General features: G+C 35.0%; 1 protein-coding gene and 1 pseudogene across 3 annotated transcripts in view; one reads left to right on the forward strand and one right to left on the reverse strand.

Annotated features, from left to right (window-relative positions):
- DPYD (dihydropyrimidine dehydrogenase) overlaps window positions 1–23,843 on the reverse strand; it is an 861,792-nt gene that overhangs the window by 657,515 nt on the left and 180,434 nt on the right. For all 3 annotated transcript variants that reach the window (XR_001003717.1, XM_011959403.1, XM_011959404.1), the window contains exon 4: window positions 5,235–5,322. Coding sequence is in view for 2 of the 3 variants with exons in the window: in XM_011959403.1 (XP_011814793.1) it covers window positions 5,235–5,322 (88 nt within the window). In the remaining variant the exon portion in view is untranslated. The remainder of the gene's footprint in view (window positions 1–5,234; window positions 5,323–23,843) is intronic.
- Window positions 14,140–23,843, forward strand: part of LOC105524230 — a 28,149-nt pseudogene continuing 18,445 nt past the window's right edge.

Genomic DNA, 23,843 nt, shown 5'->3' on the forward strand with positions numbered 1-23,843 from the left:
AAAAAAAAATCAAGTGTGGAATTTAGTTTAAGGTGGTCCCAGAGGACCAGCGGTAAAGTCACTACCTGAGGGAAGCAAATATAAATCCCTTGTAAAGAAACAAGCATTCTTCACGGTTCTCGGAGAATCTCCTCCAATAAGGCATCAACACAAATGAGCAGAGTAAAAAATAATAATAATAATAATTCAATGAACGTACAGGGTAACACAAAGCACTCAGTGGAGGCAACAGATAGCACAGACAGTAACATCAGACTCACAGAGACTTTGAATAGTAAAATTGACAGAATATGAAAATGAGTATTTTAAGTTTTAAGAAATAAAAGGCGGCCAGGCACGGTGGCTCAGGCATGTAATCCCAGCACTTTGGGAGGCCGAGGCGGGAGGATCACAAGGTGAGGAGATAAAGACCATCCTGGCTAACACAGTGAAACCCCGTCTCTAATAAAAATACAAAAAAAAAAAAAAATTAGCCAGGTGTGGCGGTGGGCACCTGTGGTCCCAGCTACTCGGGAGGCTGAGGCAGGAGAATGGTGTGAACCCGGGAGGCAGAGCTTGCAGTGAGTGGAGATCGCACCACTGCACTCCATCCAGTCTGGGTGACAGAGCAAGACTCGGTCTCAAAAAATAAAAAAATAATAAAAGGCTCGAAAAGATTAATAAAAAGCTGGCAGATTAGAAAAAAAGCACCAAAAAACTCTCAGAAATGAAAGATATAATTGTAGCTCAAAACTCAATGGACCATTTTGACAGCATATTTGAAACTGGTGAAGAAATTATTAGAGTAAACTTCCAAGTGGAATTGAAGGAAATTATCTATAATGAAACCCTCACATTATAAATAAAAAGACAAATGTATGAAACATGAGTCATTGAGAACAAAGTAAAAAGATTTAACATGTATCTAATAAAAGCTTCATAAAGAAAGAGAGACAGTGAGTTATTTCCCAAAATGATGAAAGAAATCAATCCAGTTTCAATAGTCCCAAAGAAAAATAAGTAGGACAAGTAAAAAGAAATATGGACTTAGATAAATCATAATAAAATTGTTGAACATCAAAAACTAAAAGATCTTTAAAACAGCACAACAAAGGCATATTAACCTCAAATGAACAGTAATTAGACTTCCATTCATTTTTCAATAGTAGCACTGTAGGATAAAAGGCCCCAAAATGGTAAGTTCTATGAGGTGGAAAAATAATAATAATCATTGCCAAGACTGAATTCTACAGTTAGTGAAAAAACTTCTCAAAAGTTAAAAAATGGAAATAAAAATAGTTCAGAAACAAAAATTAAGATAGTCTGGCAACAACAACAACAACAAAAAACCCTTTCTGAATAAAATTTTATTTATTCCAAGTAGAACTGCTTCCACATGGAAATTGCAACATTGAAAAAATGGACAAAAATGTGACTTATTCACATTTAGAATTAAATTATTTAGAATTATTTAGAATTAAATTATTCACATTTAGAATTAAACCTTATTCTATCACACAAAACCCACTCACACTGATATTCTAAATGACACAAATCAACCCATAATACATACGCCAAAACTGGCAGGTCATCTGTAATGAAAACTGGCACATGAGTTCAGAATTACTTATTTAAATCACATGGCATACTCAACTCTGCAACTCTGAAGGATTACAGCTTGTGTACCTTCTAAGAATGTAAAGAGGTAGAGGTGGGTGTGTGTGTATGTGCATGTGTGTGCATGTAGAGCTTTATTAAGATATAATTCACATATCATATGTACACCAATTAATTTAGAACACTGATTTTTGATCACTCAAAACAGATACTCCATCACCACTGGTAGTCATTACCCACTTTTATAAATACTCCTCACCTATTTTTGCCCAAATCTCCAATCCAAGTCCCAGGAAATCACTTATCTATTTTCTGTTTCTATATACTTCTCTATTATGGACATTTTCTAAAATATTCCTCCTAACTGTAATTCTGTAACTTTGGAGACATGCTGGTCAAAGGAGATAGAGGTTTTGTTTTCTTTTGTTTTAAAGCTTTGTTCTCTTGAGCACCATCTTATGGCAGATAGATAAGTCAATACTCTTGAAATGGATAGAGGGGTAAATAGTTATTATCCAACAATAAAGATGAAGGAACTGACTTCGTGTACCAAGGGAAACCTGAAATCTTATCACTGCTTCTTGTTGCATATAACTAAATCTTTACATTTTTAAAAGCTACTGGGTGATAAATTATGAACTTTCTAACATTTTTTTCTTCTACTTACTTCTTTAATATAATAGGAAAAAACCCAATCAACTTACATAGTAGATTATGTATTTGGACATTAGCTTCTAGGCATTGGGGAGCAACTACAGTTATTGAGCAAGGAAGTCAGAATTTCAGCAAAGCTTTAGAAAATTATTCTGGAAATGATCAATACTTTGTTTGATAAGAGTATAAACCATTCAGCCATTGAAACTAAAAGGCAAACTGGAAAGCAGAAGGCATCAAATCTATGGGTTACATTTCTGTTTACATTTCTGCTTTTCTGCTTTGAAACAGCTGTAATATATATGTGTGTGTACAATATATATATACAATATAGATCCCTCTCAATCATACATACATACGTACACACATACAAACACAAACATATCAAGGTAACTTTCTTATAAATGCAAACATTATTATCAATAATTTCTGCTACTTCGATTTTGTTATTCCTTTAACTTCCAGTTACTTTTAATAAGGATCTATCACAAATAAAAAACTTTTCTTTTACATCATGTCATTTAGTCAGCTTTTCTGTAACATATATTATAGATTTATTTATCTATACACAAAAGCCACACTAATCTGAGTACACAGATTTTATAAACACATGCAAAATCATGGAAAATCGATGGCTTACAATTTGATGTAAAAGTTTTAAAGAGAGCATACCTCTATTGTTTTAAATAAAGGATCACGAAATCAAGGAACACTGTTTAAAACAGCCATTTATTTCACTATATTTATAGACTGATCGCATGCATTCTCATATAAAGTAGTGTTTTTTAAAAGAAAATCTATCAAGAAATATAACCCAGTATTCACAGTTTGATGAATCTTAAATGTGTACTTCCAATTGAGAGATACAATTGCAAACAACAGCCTGCACAAACCAAACAGAGAAAAATTGACTGAGAGGGGACAATAGCATTGAGTGTACCTTTCAAAACTAGAGCTGTAATCCAGTTTGCAAGAAAATGAAGAATGGAAGTATTGGCCTAAACTCCACTGAATCTCAGAAGCCTAACACAATACAAAACAAGTGACATCCTTTTCTCAAAGAGGCGCAAGGCTCATTGAGTCTGGCGATTCAATTACCCTGTCAACCTGGAAAGAACCCCCCTCCTGTGTTGAGGTCTACTGGCAAAGCAATGTGGGACAGACTACATTGTACACAGCTGGTAAATATCTAAAAAGCTGCAGGCTTTAAAGAACAACAATTTTTGACCTTTTATGATTGCTACAGTGATTCTCCAACAAAAAATTACGAGAGTTTTTTTTTTCTTAATGTTTAACAACATATTATCTTCTCAATTAATCATCTTCAAATATCTCATATTCATATAAAAATATTTTAAATAGATATCTAAGCACAATGTCCCATTAGGAAAAAAATATGAACAAATTAATGAAACAGAAAGTGGATTTCCAAAAATAGAGATGACTGTGATCTTGCTTAGACATTTTATAAACTTCTCTAAGAATCCCTTTTGTCTTTTTTTCTACATATTGTGTAGACCCTGAATAAATGAAGTGTGTACTCAAAATAACTACTGATTCTGAAATATCTACAAAAAACCTCGGGAAGCATGGATCTTCTAAGATAGTTCATCATAATTCTCATATTTCCTCATGCTTGATATGACGAGTGTTAACTTAGATATATGTTTAGCGAAAATACTTTAGACTTCAAACTTTGGACACTCCTTTTCTGATGAGATCTTTATTAAAAATATGATTTTATAAACAGCAATTTATTTCAAAAACAGCAATCACTTCTATAGTATTTATCATATTGAATGACTAGGGAAACTAATAATAATTCCACATAAAAATTGTTGAGTAACCACTATATTAGACATTTTCATAGAAAAATATTATCCAGTTTATACTGCAACTCTGTAAGTTAGATGCTACCTTTCCCTTCATAAGTGAAAGTAAGGAGGTAATTTTCCCCAGTTTCACAATAAGTGGTTTTTCTAGAAGTTCAAACCAGACTTCAAATCCTAATAAATCTGACAATTCAGATTTAAATCTGACTATGCAGGAATAATTTTTAAATTCTTTCAAAACCCTAAATTGATATAAAAGTATTTATCACTTTTCTCCTAAATTAACTATTTTAAGTACTTGAAATATTAAGAAAAAATTCTGATATGTAAAAAGGTACCTGGCTGTTGAAGGAGTAGGAGTTAAGGTATTTTTACAGCATTTTAGAAAATTAGTGTTAAACGCTGTGAAAGGATTCTCTGTATCTTTATTGGAGACTTTCTTCAGCCTTTGCTCATCCTTAAAGGATTAGACACTTGGGCAAGAGCTCACAATGCCCTCTTCACAAAAACAATAGGTACTATTAATTATTCCATCAATCAACCATTCACTTCGTGAATGAAAACTGAACTTAGACTTACATTGAGTTTTTAAAAAGTCAAAGATCAAAATTCCTTTTGTTCTTCTCAAGCCCATATAAGCTGTTTTTTTCTAATTTTTGTTGTATTTTTTTGCTACAACTCTACGAGTCATTATGAATTATTTCAAATCTTAAACAAATTAACTGAATTTTATAGATAAAGCCTATTCCCTTGATATATCTGTGTGCTAGACTTACTATCCAAGCATACTTTCATAGATATTTCACAAATCATAAATGTGTTTTGATGATCAATGACAGTTCCTGTCTATGAGTATTTAATAAGTATAAACTAAAGTGAATCTATTCAGGGTCCTGAATTTTAAACATCATTCATTTTAACACAAACTAATTTTCAAAACAGAAAACAATGAACATGGATTTTCATGATAAATTGCAACCTAGAAGTGCTTAATTAATAAATGTGCCACATTTTTAAATGCCTATAGAAGTCATATTTAATGCTTTAACTGGATTTGCTAAGACAAGCTGTATGTTGTACCCACAGATAATAATAGAGAATAAGATCACATACTGTTATTATTTTCATTTGCGGAGTTAAATCTGAATTTACCTTGTTTGCAATACTTGTGATGAATGATTTAATATCAAGATTAGTTGGACAGCTCTTCTGACAGGGGGCATCTGCACATTTCAGGCATCTAGGAAATAAAATAACTATGTTAAGAAACTACAAGTGAGATAATCTATATATTTTCTACCTTATACTCATTCAGAGTCCGTGTCTAGTAAGTATAAATAAAATTATATCATTTTTAGGTACAAACATTTTTAAGCAATAAATACAAAGTTTCTGTGTTTCACCTTTGGCACTTCTCCTGGGATGCATAAATGAGAATCATGCTGGCTAGCAACTGCCCCTCCTCTCAGAGTTCCTTCTTGATTTTAAGAGACTCATACTGATTTAGGACATACCATTCCCTCACTCTATCAGTTTTGTTTGATCCTTCACTATGCTGACAATACTTGCATGCAGTTTTTTATGATAAGGTTTGTAATTCTTTTAGACCAAAATTATTACACAAATGCAAAGATCAAAGGTAAAGTCTTATTTTACCACTTGAAATATCCTTTCTTCCACACTTCCTTCCTTCCAGCTTCCCTCTCTACCTCTCTCTCTCTTTCCAATCTTCTGAAGTCTTTCAGCCTCCATCCCATTCACATGACAACTGAGTTCTGTAATAGATGCTTCAAAGCATAGCCCAGATCCACCCTCTTCAGGACCAAAGCTTTATTCCCACAACTGCCTTCCCTCTGCTGCTGAAGAGAATGGGCTCCAACAAGGTCAGCCTCCTTTCCAGTAGCAGCACACATCCAATTCAAGGCCAGTGAGTGGGGTTAGAGCATCGCTACCCATTCCCATATTTGGGGAACTAGTCTGCAAGGAGCCACTGAAGCATTTATTGTGACTATTTGCTCAATCCCACTTCCTTCACTCTTCTACAGATGTTAACCTGCATATAAACTTCCTGCATATTAATCTCATCTCAGACTGTCCTTCCTGGGGAACTGGTCAGAGATACATTTGAACTTTGTTGCACCTAAGAACCACCTGGGAAGCTTGATAAATGGCACAGACTTCACAGAGGAGCCCCTACTGAGTCCAAGTTACTGGCCTGGGAATCTGCATTTTGAAAAGGGCCTCTGAAGTGATTCTAGTGTTCATAGTTGGAACCACACTGTTAAACCACATTCTATAATTACTCATTCAGGACAACTAAAACCAATGGCCAGACTCATCCTTTATTTGCACATTAACTTATATGTGTTTTTCTTCGTTTATTCATTCATTTAATACATATTTAATAGGCCTCCATTACATGGCAGAACCTGGGATACGAGAAATAAAAGTGTTGGAAAAAGATCACCATGGTCCTGATATCACAGAACATGCAGTTTGAATGAAGTACAGACACAGAAAAAGCCACACACTGCTCAATGTGGTCAGTGAGAATTTGGGTGAAATATAGCATGCTAAGGGAACACAGATGAAAGACAGTAGTCCTAGAGGGAGAGAGACAGGACACACTTCTTGGGAGGAATAATACTGAAATAGAAGCTTAAAGAATGAGTGGACATTGGGAAAGCAAACGACAGTGGGATTCTGAGTGCAGGGTCACTCAGGATAATTAACCAAGAATAGAAAAAGTATGCACCAGTGCCTGGAAAGAAAAGAACGTGACAGGGCAGGTAAACTAATGAATTTGGTCTAGTATAAAGTGAGAGTGGGAGTAGAAAGAAATGAGTGTGGAGATAGACAACTAAGGAAAATATACTGCTGCCACATGTGTCCGAAAAACAGCATTCTCCAAGAATTTCACTAAGAATGAATCCTACATTGCTCAGTGACAAAGGTGACTAGCTAGCTCATTTTCTATACACTTCCATGTGTAAAGACCTTGGTTCATTTCCTTCATGAAAACAATACCAGTCTCCTTGTCATTCTTTTGTGAGTAAGAGAGCCCTCTTCATTGTCTGAACCAATTTCTCAGTACCTAATTAATATCTTGTTTTTAAATCTGATCTCTTTTCTCTGGTTTGTGCCCTTAGCCTTCTCTCTAAATTAAATTTTACACAATGAGTACCAAAGGCTTTTCATAATCAATTGTCCTCTCTGAAATGTAGTCATTAAACCTCTCCCCTATCATTTCTGTAAATGCCATTGTTAGATTCACATCCATCATTTAGTTGAATTCCTGTCTGCTCATACTTAACGTTTTTTCCCCGAAACACTATGGTTGAGTTCAAAATAATTTCTTCAAAGTATAATCTGCAGCATACATTGCAAACAATACAAAAATCTCCATAATGTATGCTCTATTTCGTCCTTGATGTTAAAATGAGGTGATATTTATATGTGTAACTGTCATGTGGATAAATATACTGAGCATTAATAGTGGTTTGAAAGGATTTTCTTTTACGCTGCAATATAAAATAGCTAAAAAGAAATAATAAGCCAACTTAAATATCATCTTATTATTGAAAAAAAAGTCTTTTCAACAGTTGTAAAAATATCTGCCATTACACAGGAGTAAGCACACAGACACACACACACACACACATATATATATGGCACATCATATGGATTCTGGTTATCCCTATGAAGTCACAAGTTTCCTGCTTTTCTTTTTTCTAACACCCAACTTGAATAATAACACAATTAAAAAATAAAGTTACAATGTCAGCAGGTATAAGTGAATGAAATTAATGTGCACTGTATTTTTCTGTTCTTCCAGAGAAATCTTATATTCAACTTAAACAGATTCACTTAACAGCATTGACAATGCAAGGATTTTTAGTTGTGGTTATTAAGCCTCTTTACCAAATAATTCTCCTTTTATTATTGAGCTAGTTCACAAATAACAGCTGTTGAAAATGTCAGATGTTAATGAGGCAGGGCCACGCAAACCTGAATTGTAGCATTCTTTTTTCCTTTGGTGTCATGAATATGCCAGAATGGGCAGACTCTGATAATAATACCATCTTGCAATTCTCTAAGCGCTCTGCAGACTAAAGTGCATCAGGCTGCCATTAATCCCACTTATCACTCTGACAGCTCAGTAATTACACTACTGCTATAGCCAGGTAGTCCTAATAAAATATCAACCACTGCACTGGAATGCATACTGGTGAGATGTTTTATTAAACTTTGAGGGGTAGGGGTTGATCATCAAGTGACATTAGTGTTGACCTATTTTTCTATTTGACAATAAATTATCCTTTGACCATGCCATAATAGATATTACAGAGTGCATTTACTGTACCAAATCAGAAAGGTGCTGCATTACAATGATATAGGCAAATGGTATAAATAAAATAGCAGAAATGCATGTCAGAATGTTATTACCTAAATTGCTTTAAATGATTGATACCATGAAAAATCACAGACACAGTACTTAGGGGAATATGTCAACAATTATTGTAAACCACAGTTCCACATACATTTCTCCTTAAAAGTAAAATTACACTTGTTTTCATCTTTAGTCATTTAATTCCCCTTTTACCTTTCAAAGTTACTCTCTTATAGTGCTGTTTATTTTTAAATGCATAAGCAGAAAAAATTAATTCAGATAAACAATTATGTCATACTTTTTCCCCAAATAGTTGTTATAAAGTTAAAGAAGTGTATTCGATTTTTGTAAGCTACAAGGAAACAACTTAGAGTTTTCACTAGTCATACACTTTTTAAATTTTCGTATTTAATACAAAGCGTAACAATGAATTTCACTAAGAGCAAAATATAGAATTCTTAATCAATGTTAATCTTTCATGATTCGACATGACCATAAAAAATGTATGAAAACTTAAGTACTGTTACTTAAAGGCCAAAAACTATTAAAGATATATTTATCCATGATATTTCTCTAGAGAAAGAGAAATATGATTCCTCTTTCCAAATATCAGTGAGGCTAGACAGTTTGACTCCATAGTATGACACCAAAAATATTATAGTGAGTAATGAAACAAGCGGCATTTCATTCTTCACACATCTGAGAACAGATGCCTGCTTCTTTTATTGGTAACCATCCACAGCATTTGGGATTGTAACCTATGCTTGTTAAAGAATTTTCTACTCATGAGTTTAACTATCTGAATTAATTTCTTTCTCAGTTAAAAAATAATAGTAATAATAAAGCACATACACACAAATCTATCTGAAACCCTTAAAACTCCCACTGCATTATCTTAGCTTTGCTAGAGTTTGGTTTAATTGAATCAGCACTGTTTCATCAGGCTATGTAAATATACATTAATCTATATATAATGGCATTAAGCAAGAAAGTATTTACATTAAAAATTAAAATATTTTCCTAATAGTAATATTGCATTTCCTTAGATATTTAATGTTCTATATAATAATTTATAAAGTCTACCTAATTTAGATGTATCAGATGGATTTGAAACCTTGTTTCCCTACCCTATAAGCACCAGTGTAGGAAAATATATAGTTTAGTATCTTCCCCAATGGTGCAGAATGTCTACTGAAAACTGGGCAGAATCAACTGTCAGGTTGAAAAGAAATGTGAATAAAGAAATCGAAGTTGGAAGTGTCATATATGTATGAGTTCCACAACTTCTATCCTTTGCTTCCAGACCCTATCATAATAAAAAGAGACAAGAAAGATGGCTGGTATCTTTAAAACATGATGGGACTAATTCCATGTTCTGATCCATTAAGCAGTCAAAACAGCCAAAAGCCATCCTCAGCTTCCAATAATTATCTGCCTATTTATACCTCTGTGCTTCTCTTAATAATCCATTAACAGCCCTTCCTATGTACTTCTGACTCTGCTTCTCTGATTACACCACAGGTTTTTAATAGCTTAGGGCTATCTGGAAGTAACTTTGAATATTCTTAAATATGCATTTTGGCCTAGCCTTTATTATACTGAGCTGGAATCTATGATAACATCAATAAAAATAACTGAATTTTTAATGCTGTGCAGCATTCCGCCTTTTAACCACACCTGTGATGTTCATGTTTTGAGGCTTTTAATATTTATTTATATTTATAAGTTAATACCAAACATAATTTTACATAGCTATTTATCTACTAGAAGTTTCCTTCTGCACACGGGTGCTTCAAAACAATTCAAGAGAAGCAAATTTAGAACAGAACACAATTCACACAACTGATGCTCACAATTATCTGTTGGATGATAATAACCAGGAAGCTGGAAATAAAACATAGTTGAGAACTTTCCTACAAGTATTTTCTGAAGTCTATGTCAGGAGATTATTGGTTTTATCATATAAAAGTTTTAAAATGTATAGTTTATACTTTTTGCATATTCTGAATTAAATGAAGGTACTTACATTAAATTCCATAGTCCTTATTTATCTTCATCCATAACAGATTCCTAAAAATTTATAAGACTATTTCTATCTCTGCCTCATAGATGAGGCTCCAGTCATCTCCCACAAGCACAAAAGACCAGTGGCCAAGGCAGTGGAGGAAACGACTAAAACACATTTAGTATCTTACACCCAGGACTATCCCATCTACATATAAAAACAGGTTAGAAATTTAAAAGGTGGTGTTCTACTGACCCCATCTCTTGATGACATCAGTGCCTCCTTGCCAGAGTAATTTGAAGACTGAAAAAAGCAGTTAAGAAGTCACAGCTAGAAAAAGACCACAGTATTATCTCTCCTGGAGTCCAATTTTAGTTTAGGAAAAAAAAAGTAAAAGGTAGTCTTGACTGTCTCCTCAAGAGGCTTCTCAAGTCCAGATGAAAAGGTTGGGTTTTACAGTATCACGCAGTTTTGAAGGCTTACCCAACCTTAGTAGTCATTGAGGCACTATGACTCAGAGAAGGAAAGTGACTTGTCCTCAATCTTCCTCAGAGTTTATGGCAAGCTTTTCTAACTCAATCATTGTCTGTTCTAGTCTGTAACATTTATTTTCTTCTAATTCATGTGTGATTATTAGGAAGCTAGTTTTATTGCAATTTTAAGCAACTGTGATTTAGCCATTTGTGCTAAAAATATACTTTTATTAGCATATCCTTATTAAAAACTTAAATATGCTACAAAAATCCTCAATAGCATAAGAAACCACAACCTCAATCAAGTCTTTCATGCTGTCTTACAAGCAAATAAAATATCTTCATAAAAACTTAGTACATATCACCTTTTATAAAATTTTAAACAAAGATTGTTCTGTTTTACTATACAGGAAAAAGATATCTTTATGATTGTTAAAGACTGTTGCTCTTAAACGTATTTGTTTTGCTTTCTTACCTTGAAAGAGATCTGGACAAAGAAGAAAAAGATTCAAAAATAGGCTTTTGGCATACAGCGGTGGAACAAGAAAGATGTGATGGAAATGGTATACATTAATAACTGCAAAAGAGTCACTGGGAGAAAATACACACATCATGAATACAGGTACAGACAGTTATAACCAGGAATGAAAAGAGAACAGAGCCCATATAAAGAAAGTAGCGTCAGTACTTAACACTTTCTGAATCTACTGGGGCTCTCACTTACTGGAAATATAAACGCTATCTAAATGAAAAGATTTAAATAGTAACACTGAACAACAATGACCAAAAGGCCAAAAGAAAATGGTTTTTGTTTTGGGTTTTTTTTTGTTCCTAAATGATTGTACTGATAATTATGCTGAAAATCATGGGATTGAATGAAATTATTGTAGGTTGCAGCATGAAGGAAAAGTGTCCCAATTCTGACTACTCCCTGTTAGAAAGTTATTTATGGAGCATAAGATCGTGGTTTATAAACTGAATTGTTAAAATTGAACAAAAATCAGTTATTAATTACATCTATTAGAAGTAATTAAATATTAGCTATTCACCAGTTTTTATGTATCAATAATACAGAAACAGTAACAGTAAAGTCAATGAATACAGGAAAAAATACGTAAAAGCATTCATTAAATGTTTTCCTGCCCAGTAGGTATCTGAGCACTAAAATAGCTGATATAATTTGATCCCTGTCACCTGCAGCTACAAGTGAGGTACACTTTAATCAAGAAAACCAGAGAATACCATAGATAAAAGATCTGCTTTATGTCCTGGAGGGACGGGCTTGTTGGCAACCCTCTCCTAGGAAGCCATTCTTTATTCACCTTAAAGATAGCGGGGGCTGAGAGTATGTACTTAAAGGGATTGAGGAAGATGGCATGATTCAAGAAGATCAAAGTTTCCTCTGTCTTGTAGTAATGAGGAAAATAGCGATAAGCCATGTACCTAGGATAGGATGCTTTATAGAATCTGTCTATATTTAGCATAAGTCAGTCAGATAACACATAGCATATATGTATTTAGTGTGTGCATTCACCCAGACTTTCATGTATGCTAATATTAAGTGCTCAAATGTGCTTGCTCATCCAAAGCCTTTAAGTGTATTAACTCAGAAAAGGTAACACTGAGGTTAAGAGTACAAGCTCTGGTGCTTGATTGCTCATATTTAATTGTTGACTTCACTTTACTGGTTTTAACATGTTAGGCAAAGGACTTAAACTCTCTGAGCATGAGTTTTCTCATTTGCAAATGGGGATAACTTGTACATCAAATTGTTGCAATAATTTTTAAAGATTATACCCTTATATGCATTTCTTTAGTAACTTAACAGGTATTCTCTATAATCTTCAACATATTCTGAAAGTTATATATTGCTTTATCTTCCTTAATGTGGAAGGAGGTAGTGAAGAGTCAAGGTATAATGTTTCATAATTATTTATGTACATTTAACATAGTAGACATCTGACAAACATATATATATGCTTTAAGTCTTCATTTTCTCCATACAGGATTTCAGAAGAAGGAAAAATTATTTTCCTCTCAGGAGAATCACAGAAGACTTCTTAGACAGAGAAATTTATGCTGATAGTTGAGGAATAGGTAGGACTTGATCATGTAGAGATTAGTATAATAGAACTTAATACTGAGAGCAAGTTATCAATGCTATATGGTTCTTTTTATTCTACACAGCAGCTGCTACCACACCATGTACATTTTAACTGCTCAAAAATGTGAAATGAATGAACAAATGAATGACAAAAATACAGGGAAAAGAAACTATTGCCTAATGCAATCCATTAAAATAGATTATGCCGCTGCCAGCACACCATGTACATTTAACTGCTCAGTAATGTGAAATGAATGAATGAATGAATGAATGAATGAAAGAAAAAAAATACAGGGAAAAGAAACAATTGCCTAATGCAATCCATTAAAACAGATTATGCTGCTGCCACCACACCATGTACATTTAACTGCTCAATAATGTGAAATGAATGAATGAATGAAAAAAATAGAGGGAAAAGAAACTATTGCCTAATACAATCCATGAAGATAGATTATGGGTTCATCCAGGACAAGACTATAATTCAGCCAGGCGTGGTGGCTCATGCCTATAATCCCAGCACTTTGGGAAAGGCCATGGTGGACCTTTCCAAAGATTACGAGGTCAGGAGATTGATACCATCCTGGCTAACACGGTGAAACCCCGTCTCTACTAAAAATACAAAAAAAATTAGCCAGGCGTGGTGCCACACACCTGTAATCTCAGCTACTCGGGAGGCTGAGGCAGGAGAACTGCTTAAACCCGGGAGGCCCAGGTTGCAGTGAGCCGAGATCGTGTCACAGCAGTCCACCCTGGGTGACAGAGTGAGACTCCATCTTAAATAAATAAATACATAAATAAATAAAATGAAAGACTATAATTCATCTTTGGTTCTCAGTGCATATCCTAGATGGCACATATATAGGTGCTCATGTGTGTCTGAGAAACATTTCTCAGTCACTGTACTTCAGGAAATCAAACAACAAAAATACATGTCAATCTCATCAGTGGCCCAATATTATTTACATTGTACTGAATATGGAATCCTTTCTTCTTGAGGCTTTTGGTTGTTTCCCCACGGTAATGGTATGATGTAAAAAATATTCTCCTAAAATAATTAAATTAAAAATGATAGGTTGAACAACACAATGTACTGTGAAACTTGTACTGTTGAAAATGGCTACATTCTAGCTAAAACTGTGACTGATCTTTATTATGGATTTGAAAAGCATCTGAAAGATGCAACTGGTAAGTATGAGGATATATGTGACAAAAGATGCTTTCCTCTATTCCTGCTCCACACATTATCTCCTAGCTATTCTGTACAGCCTATCTCCCTTCCTTTTTTAATTGTTGTCATCTTATGAGATGGCAACAAAATATTTCTTATGTTCCAGGGTAGGGTAGCAAATTTCCCTGACAAAATAAGCTATCCATGTACAAATATGGTCTGTCTTTCTGTAAGTTCTGAAAGTTATATATTGCTTTCTCTTCTTTAATGTGGAAGGAATTAGTGAAGAATCAAAGAATAATGTTTTACAATTATTTATGTACAATAAGCATAGTAGACATCTGACAAACATATACACATGCTTTAAGTGTTCAGTCCAATGATTTTTACATTTTGCACCGGTCATATGAATTAACCAGGCAAAAGCAAACCAATGATACTCCCATATATGCATTTCCTTTCTCAAAATCCTTCCAAAATCTTACAAAGAATTCAGTTAAGAGTTTTAATAGAGAAGAGTTTTAATAGAAGAGTTTTAAAGAGTTCAGTTCATAGTTTTAATAGAGAAATACCTATATCTTATATACCACATTAACTTGAATGTTTACATAAATGCAACCACATATATCCATAATAGATAATAGTTACACATTTAGTTAACATGTAGCCATATTCAGAAGCCCAAGGTTCAGAGTATTTTTTATAATCCCATCATTTTACAGTTACTATTTTCAATTTAACTAAAACAAGCCATATGTAATTATTTTTTGGAAACCAAGATATTGTTGCTTGCTCACCACAACTACAGTTCCCTTCATATTCTAGACAGCTGTTACATGATGCTTAATACACTTTTGATCCTTCACAGACCTTGATGACAGTACTAAGAGTTTTTATTACAGCTTTCCTACCGCACTGTAATCTTATTTCACCTGGACCATTTCCCCACTAGTGTTATAAACTCTTTGATTTATATCAAATAATTACCCAGACTTCATAAAAAAAAAATTTTTGTGTTGCATATTCACATGCTATGCAAATTATCTTCTTAATTTTTGAAACACCTGTTGTATGTTTATCTTAATTTCAATGACGCCCCTTTAGAAAAGTTTTAAAAACTAATATATATTTTTCATAGATGTCCTAGAAGTAAACTTTTCAGCAAACTTCAAAACTGAGAAAACTCTATATTTTATGACATATTTGCAGACAGTTTCAGAAATAATATATTAGTAATAGTAATCTGACATATAGATTTACTGTGCATGTACCCCAGAACTCAACGAAAAATAAAAATTTTAAAAAAGATATGAAAAAGGAAGTCAAATTGTTACATCCATAAATAAAATAGGTTATTGGTTCCTATACAATTCCTAGATGTATGGAATATGTTTGTTATGAAAAAAACAGTATGTAGACAAATATATAAACCTACCTCAGGGCATGTGGACTAAGATTTGGGATAGATTTCACTTTTCACAACGCTATATTGTTTGCATTTTTGGCAGTAAGTAAGTATAACTTACAGTATTAATAAACAAGACATAGATGTTGACAAAAATCACATTATCTCAAGTAATTTTTACTTTTTGCACTGGTCATATGAACTAACCAGGCAAAAGCAAACCAATGATACTCTCATATATACAATTTCTTTCTCAAAATTCCTCCAGAGCCTTACAAAGAATTCACTTAAGAGTTTTAGGCCGGGCGCGGTGGCTCAAGCCTGTAATCCCAGCACTTTGGGAGGCCAAGACGGGCGGATCACGAGGTCAGGAGATCGAGACCATCCTGGCTAACACGGTGAAACTCCGTCTCTACTAAAAAAAAAAATACAAAAAAACTAGCCGGGCGATGTGGTGGGCGCCTGTAGTCCCAGTTACTCGGGAGGCTAAGCCAGGAGAATGGCGTAAACCCGGGAGGTGGAGCTTGCAGTGAGCCGAGATCGCGCCACTGTACGCCAGCCTGGGTGACACAGCAAAACTCTGCCTCAAAAAACCGGGAAAAAAAAAAAAAAAAGAGTTTTAATAGGGGGACCATAATTGATATACAACTGACCATATGTTTGAACTACATGAGCTCACTTACACGTGGGCTTCTTTTTTCAACCAAACAAGGATTGAAAATGCAGTATTTGTGGAATACAAAATTTGCCTATATGGAGGGCCAACTGAGGAACTTGACAATGTGCAAATTTTGGTATATGCAAGGGTCCTGGAAACTCTCTAGCATATACCAAAGGATGACTATATTTCTGAGTATTTGGTGGCTCATAAATCTACCATAAAAAAGGGCTGAGGTGGATGTAAAGAATACTGAGTGAAAATGCAAGTTCTGGAGGCACTCATTAATTAAGCTGAAACAATAGTAAAAAAAATTTGGCCTTAAAATTAAAAGATAGTATTCATCAACAATAGAATCTTGAAGTAAATAAATGTCTCCATATATTAGTCATCTAGGTATAACTGAACAACAAATAATTCAACTCAAAATTATTAAAAGGTTCTGTGTTCGAAGTCTGTAATGGCAAAAGGGAGGAGTTACTAGAACTTACTTAGAAGATGATAACTTAATATATTGGACACATACTTCATGGAGAGGACTTTCAAAAAATATATATATATATACACATACACACATATATGCACACACACACACACACACACACACACATAGCAGGGCACAGTGGCTCACGCCTGTAACTTCAATGCTTTGGGAGAGTTACTTCAGGTCAGGGTTCCATATCAGCCTGGGCAACACAGAAAGACCCTGCCTGTACAAAAAAAAAAAAAAAAAAATGAAAGAAATTAGCCAGGTATGGTGTCTCTACTTTAGGCACAGCTACTCTATAGACTGAGGCAGGAAGATTGCTTGAGCCCAGAAGGTCAAGGCTGCAGTGAGCTATGATTGCACCACTGCACTCCAGCCTCGGTGACAGAACACTGTCTCTAAAAACGATTTTTTTTTAGATAGAGTCTCTCTCTGTTGCCCTGACTGGAGTGCAGTCGTGCCATCTCAGCTCACTGCAACCTCTGCTTCCTGGGTTCAAGCGATTCTCATGCCTCAGCCTCCCGAGTAGCTGAGATCACAGGCCTGTGCCATCACACCCTGCTAATTTTTGTATTTTTAGTAGAGACTTTCACCATGTTGGCCAAGCTGGTGTCGAACTCCTGACCTCAGGCAGTCCACCCACCTCAGCTTCCCAAAGTGCTGGGATTACAGCTGTGAGCCACTGTGCCTGACCTAAAAAAGATTTTTTTTTGTATGTAGTTTTTTTCTTTAAAAGTGCAACAGTGATTGCCATTATTATAGAGGCTGAAATAGCACATTTGGAAAGCAATGGCCATATATGAATTGTATTCCTCTTAGAACTGTTGAGTTTCATGTGTGGCGTCCATACAAGTTTATTTGGTAGTTTTATTCCATAAAAATGGTGCCACTCTCCCATTTACACACAAAAAAAGGAAACCTTCACATGCGCGCGCGCACACACACACACACAAGCACACTAAATTCAAATTAAATTTAAATTTAAATATTCATTCATTTTACTTAGTTAAATCTATGTTGATTATGCCAAGTGAAAGGATAGTTTATTCAGCACAATTTTTTTTCTGAACTTTTAATGCAATACTGGTGATCTTTTTAAAATCCCTATCTGATCATGATATTCTCCTAAGTGGAGAATCTTGGTACAATATCATCCCTGAGCCTCGGCTTCTATTGCATTTCCACAGCTAGAGCTGCAACACCTGCCAGATGCTAAAACTCTGCTCATAGTTCCATGTGTAGGTCATTTTCTTTTTTTTTTTTTTTTTTTGAGACGGAGTCTCGCGCTGTCGCCCAGGCTGGAATGCAGTGGCCGGATCTCGGCTCACTGCAAGCTCCGCCTCCCGGGTTTACGCCATTCTCCTGCCTCAGCCTCCCGAGTAGCTGGGACTACAGGCGCCCGCCACCTCGCCCGGCTAGTTTTTTTGTATTTTTGAGTAGAGACGGGGTTTCACCGTGTTAGCCAGGATGGCCTTGATCTTCTGACCTCGTAATCCGCCCGTCTCCGCCTCCCAAAGTGCTGGGATTACAGGCTTGAGCCACCGCGCCCGGCTGTAGGTCATTTTCAAACTGTGCATTCCACACGCTCTTCCCTTTCCTGAAGAGCCATACTTCAAGTTTCCATCACAATTCAGCTCAGATGTCTCCTGTGGAAACCCCTGGCTATCATGCTTGGAGCCATTTTGATCTCTCATAGCACCCCGTGGGTTCCTTTATCAAAGCAATTATCACATTGGACTGTAACAGCTGATTCACTTTTCTAGTCTATCTTCTATTTCCTCCTCCAGTGAGAAAATGGTTGGGTTCCTTTGTCTTTGAGGTTAGTCTACTTGGAAATAGATTAATTTGAATTCAGATGAAAAAGTCAGAATTTTGGCAATAATCCAGTTTTTGTACAGTTAATGTTTGGTAAAAAACTATTTGTAAATAATTGTTCTTCAAATTTATGTAAATAACAAACCTTTATAATTTTCACATTGTATTTAATTTATTTAGTAGGTATTTATGCAAGGGGTTACTGTATACTAGCACTGTTCTATGTGCTTTATGTTAACTCATTTAATTTTCATAATCACTCAATGAGGTAGATAAAAATATTAACTCCTATCTCTATAAAAACCTGATGAGGTAGACACTGTTGTTATTCTCATTCTAAAGAAAAAGATATTAAGGCACAAAATTTGCTCCTCTGATTTAGGTTTGAAATATGTTATTGCCTATTTGTATGATCCTGGTAATCATCAAGAAAATAAAAATCTCCTAAAAATCTATAATTCTGGTTATCTCTGTCACTTCCTCAGAACAGTATGGTGACATCAGGGCTTGCCTCACAGTTTCTGAAAGGCAGATTCAGGACTCCTATCCAGGTTTGACTTGCTCTACAGACCAGCCTGTGAGGATCATCATTTCATTTCTGCAATAGTTCTCATAATGATAACCAGTAATACCAGAGAACTTGAGAAAGTTTCCTGAAATAACACATTAAAACCATGCATATCATAGTCATTACTATGTATTTTATAGCTGACTGATTTTAGAAACAAGCAAACAAAAACTCCTCATTTATTTACTAGAAACCCAGCAATAATACTTGCATATCATGTAATTATTTACAAAGCATTTTCTCGTATGTAAATTACCTGTAGAAATCAGTAAGACCAATCATTCCAGTGTAAATACTAGACAAAATAAAAGCAATTAGAAACAACATGTATCACTATCAGAAATATGAGGCATAATAGATACAATAAAAATACATATATAATAGATAAAATAAAAATAACATATCCAACCTGTATAACCATGACTCTAAACTAATTATGTCCCTATACAGCATATGGAATATTATATAACGTGACAAAAAAGTAGCTCAGAACAAAACTGTCCCCATTAAAACTATTGTGTGGACCACTATAACCTCATGCAAGCTTTTGTATGAAATGGCTTAAGACATGATTTTTGTTCTTAGGCATTTAATGCCTAAGAATTAATGCTGATGTTGCACATAAAGAATATGTGGAAATTTCAGGAAATTAATGAATATGGGTGAAAAATAGATAAGAATATAAATGTTTAATCTTCTCAATTTAATTCATATCTTAAGGTAGACCACGTTTTCGGGCAATGGCACTGCTTGGAAAGTGAACTAATATGAAGATGATCTATTCATTAAGAGAATATTTTTTTGAGAAAATTAGCCTAGAAGCTAAAGGACACAATGTTCAGAAATAATATCTTGAATAACATCATTAAAATTAGCTGCCTACAGTTTAATATGATTTAAACTTGAAAAACAGGAAAATAAAACAGCTAAGGGTAAATAATATATAGTTTTGTAAAAATGGAAAATTCCCTCCACTATGCTCCTAATAAAATGCATAAGAGCACTGACAATGCTGTCACAGTATGTCACATGCTCCGTTAATTTAGGAAAGCTGAATGAAGAATTTGAGGGAAGGTAATAGTAGTACTTAAATGTGTTTGTGTTCTGCGGAATCTTAACATGTTATTTGCATTGTTCCTTCATTCTTTGTTTTCTTCTTTCCTTCAATCAACAAATATCTATAGAACACTTAACTAATTTCTTGAGATTTTGCTAGGTGCTGGAGATAACAGCATGAATAAGTTATAGGTTCTGCCCTCAAGAATCTCACAGTGGTGGAGTCAGATCAATAAATGTTCATCCTCAGATAATGTAGAGGTGGGGTAATAGAAAGATAAGAGATACAGGGTATCTTTTTCTTCAATACAAACCCAAGTTTAGAGGTACACTCATCTGTTCACTCCTCTATCTTCAAAGCCTAGCATCATGCTAAAGACACAATGACCTTTCAATTTTCATTTGTTGACTAACTGAATGGGGTATTTATTTGTTTCTTCAGGAAGAATGAGAGAGAGAGAGAGAGAGTATGTGTATGTGTGTCTTGTGGACAGGCCAAGTAACACATGGCTTTAAGAAGACACAGAATGTGAGGAATTGAAAGCATTTGTTACTATCCTACTGAAAGTGGCATAGAGGTTGCAGGACAGTTCTCTGAATGGCCTTGCACCAACCCGGTTCTCCCCTCTTTCCTGCCTGTAGGTCTCAAGAATAACTATAGCATGTGCTGTAAATGCAGCATCCTGAGCTAAGAAGGGACAAAGTAGAACAGATCAAGCTCTGTTCTAGTCTCCTCTAGAAACAGTCCTTCAACACATTAGCCCAATATGTCCTATGACCCTGGGGTATAAAATCCAGGGCAAGCTACTTCCCTGAGTCCCTCAGCTGTGATGCCAGTGGGATGCCCCCATTAGTGATATCATCCACACCTAGGCATCTTTCCTAAACCTTGGAGGACTGGTTCACAATGAGTCTTAGGCTCCTGTTTTCCCTACTGTCTATCTGTAAGTAATAAACCTGCTTCATGCAACTTGTTACCAACTCAGACAAGCTGGTAACCGTGCATGATGAATCTGCTTCACAGAGCTCTCTGCCCAACTACATTTAATTCACCCTCACTGTAAACAAATCATCCCTTCTTTCAAGTGATCTCTCTTCTTTTATCCACACACCATACATTTGGTACCCACCACAACACAATATCATAAAAGGCAGTATGGTTTAATGGATTCTGGATTTAAATCCAGCTCTATTATTAGCTTTGTGATCTTGAGAAAGTTATTTAAATCCTTTGTGCCCCAGTTTCCTCATCTAAATTGCTAATTATAGTCTTGACATTATACCATTATAGGGAGGATTAAATAAATAATACATGTGGAACATTTGGAACAGTTCCTGCCATTAATGAGTGCTCAATAATGTAAATCATTGTTGTAAATCATTTGTATTATAATCTAGGCACAATGGAGAATACAATGTAGGAAATGAGCACTGTTTTTTAATAGCTACCGTGAAGTATAGTGCTATAGTGAAAACTGTAAAACAGTGACTGCCACATCAGTCACTGTGAAAATAAATGAGATAATTATGACAAGCACCAACATCATATTTATAGTAGCTGCTCAATAAATGTTAACTAGAAAACATGATGAAAAATATCTCAATCTCCCAAGCCAATCACGGAGGAACACAGAAGGGAAGTAGTATCATGTTGAATAAAAATAAACTGTGTAACCAAAGAGATTATAAGAATAAAATTGTAAATGCCATGTGCATCCATTAGGATTATAATGAAAGCAGCAGCCATACCACAAAGCCAAACACAAACTGATCTCCATAGATACCACACTTGCACGATGAGTTATATTACACAATGACTTGGCAATCATTGTCTTATTTCTCCAAGTGATCTCTTCCTTAGTTCATTAATGGTTGTGATAGGACTGCTTCAGTAACAAATTCTGTATTTGGGTAGTGTAGATAAATTTTTATGTCAACAGTAGAAAGAAGTACTGAAGCCCAGGGTTGTGGGAGTAGGCAGGGAGGCCAATGAATCTCCCTTTGTCAAAGGAAGATCTCTGATGGAAGTTTGATTTTTGCCTCTTTTATTCCTCACATCTAAAATAGATATTTTTCCAAAACATGAATGCCTTCCATATGATGAGACAACACTAAAATTTCTGCTTTAATTAAACAGAAAGAAGAAGAGAAACAGTTTAAAATAATATTATAGAAATTTTTCTTATGTGCCACCTTTTCATTAAGCTGTGAAATTTCTCACCTGCTCCCTACTTGGCATTTTTTTAAGGTGAACTTTTCAGAACAACCCCACAGAGAGGAAATTGCTTTGCAAGCTAGGAAGATATTAATCTGTTCTCCCAGCATCATGGGTGCATAAATCCTTTCTTACTGAAGAGGTGTTGTTAAAGTTCTATATATAAGACGACAGTACAGTATTGATTTTGGTAATGCTAATACAAAAGCAGCATTTTCAGTAAAATATGCTATATTCTTTCAATTTTCCTGTCTTTGCTCTTGCTTTTCCTTCAATACAAAATATGTGACTGCTCCTTCTCACTTCCTATCTGGCAGGTTTCTGGGCATCCTTCAAGACACAGCATTAGGTGTCATCTCCTGTTGAGAAGCTTTCCTCAACTACCACCCCCCCACACACACACACACACACACTCCTCCTAAAGGTTATTTTTCCCTTATTCATATCCCCACATTTTTCAAACTATAACATAATTAATTTGTAAGTTAACTGTATCCCCAAATATCCTGATAGGTCTCAGGAGGACATTCATTCATTCCATAAATATTGTTTGAGTACCTGTTAGGTCCAGGGTCGATGGAAAATGACGGCAAGTAAAACAGAGACAGATTCTTTCTGTAACTTAGAATTAAACAAGTGAACAAACAAACATTGCATTGTAGACTAAGTTTAAATCATGATAGCACAGCGCAGTGACATCAGGGTATCAGGGAGGTCTTCCTGCTAAGTCAAGAAGAAGCAGGAGTTAGCCAGGGTGAGGAGACAAGTGGAAGAAGCAGAAGAGATGGGCAAATACCATGAGATGGCAGGAGGCCCAGCATTTGAAGGATTTGAAAGAAGGCCCTGGTGACTGAAGCAGGAGGTGAGTCCAGGGAGGCTGATGAGGGCAAGGAAAATGCCAGGTTAGTCTTTCATTTTCAGCAGCAGCCACACCAGGTGTTCAACAAATGCTTTTTGAATAAATAAATAATAACACTAACAAAGATAACTATGTCATTGCTTGGTTTTTGAGGGTATGAGTTCCTATCTTGAAAAAAACTGAAATTTTTAGAAGGTAATTTACCTCCCATTACTATACATAGGAATATTTTTGTCTTGTTAAGACTTTCCCCTTTTCATACACTTAAAAATAATGTCGAGAGCTATAATTCAGTATTAAATACAGAATATAAAGTATTTACAATGCAAGTAACTAGAAAAACACACATCTTACATACATCAGCTTCCAGGGCAAGTACTCATATGTAGGAAGTTTCACTTTGGATCTAAGGGGATGTAAACCATACAATCTCTTTAGGAAAAAATGATCATTATTTTCCACATAGTGTTACCAAATGAATACCCAATAAAGAATCTTGGCACTAACCATTTCTTTTGTCTGCACTACTGAATTCCCATAATATGCACTGCCTGAGAA

The sequence above is a fragment of the Colobus angolensis genome, unplaced genomic scaffold (assembly GCF_000951035.1).
Source record: "Colobus angolensis palliatus isolate OR3802 unplaced genomic scaffold, Cang.pa_1.0 Scaffold491, whole genome shotgun sequence".
NCBI lineage: Eukaryota > Metazoa > Chordata > Mammalia > Primates > Cercopithecidae > Colobus > Colobus angolensis.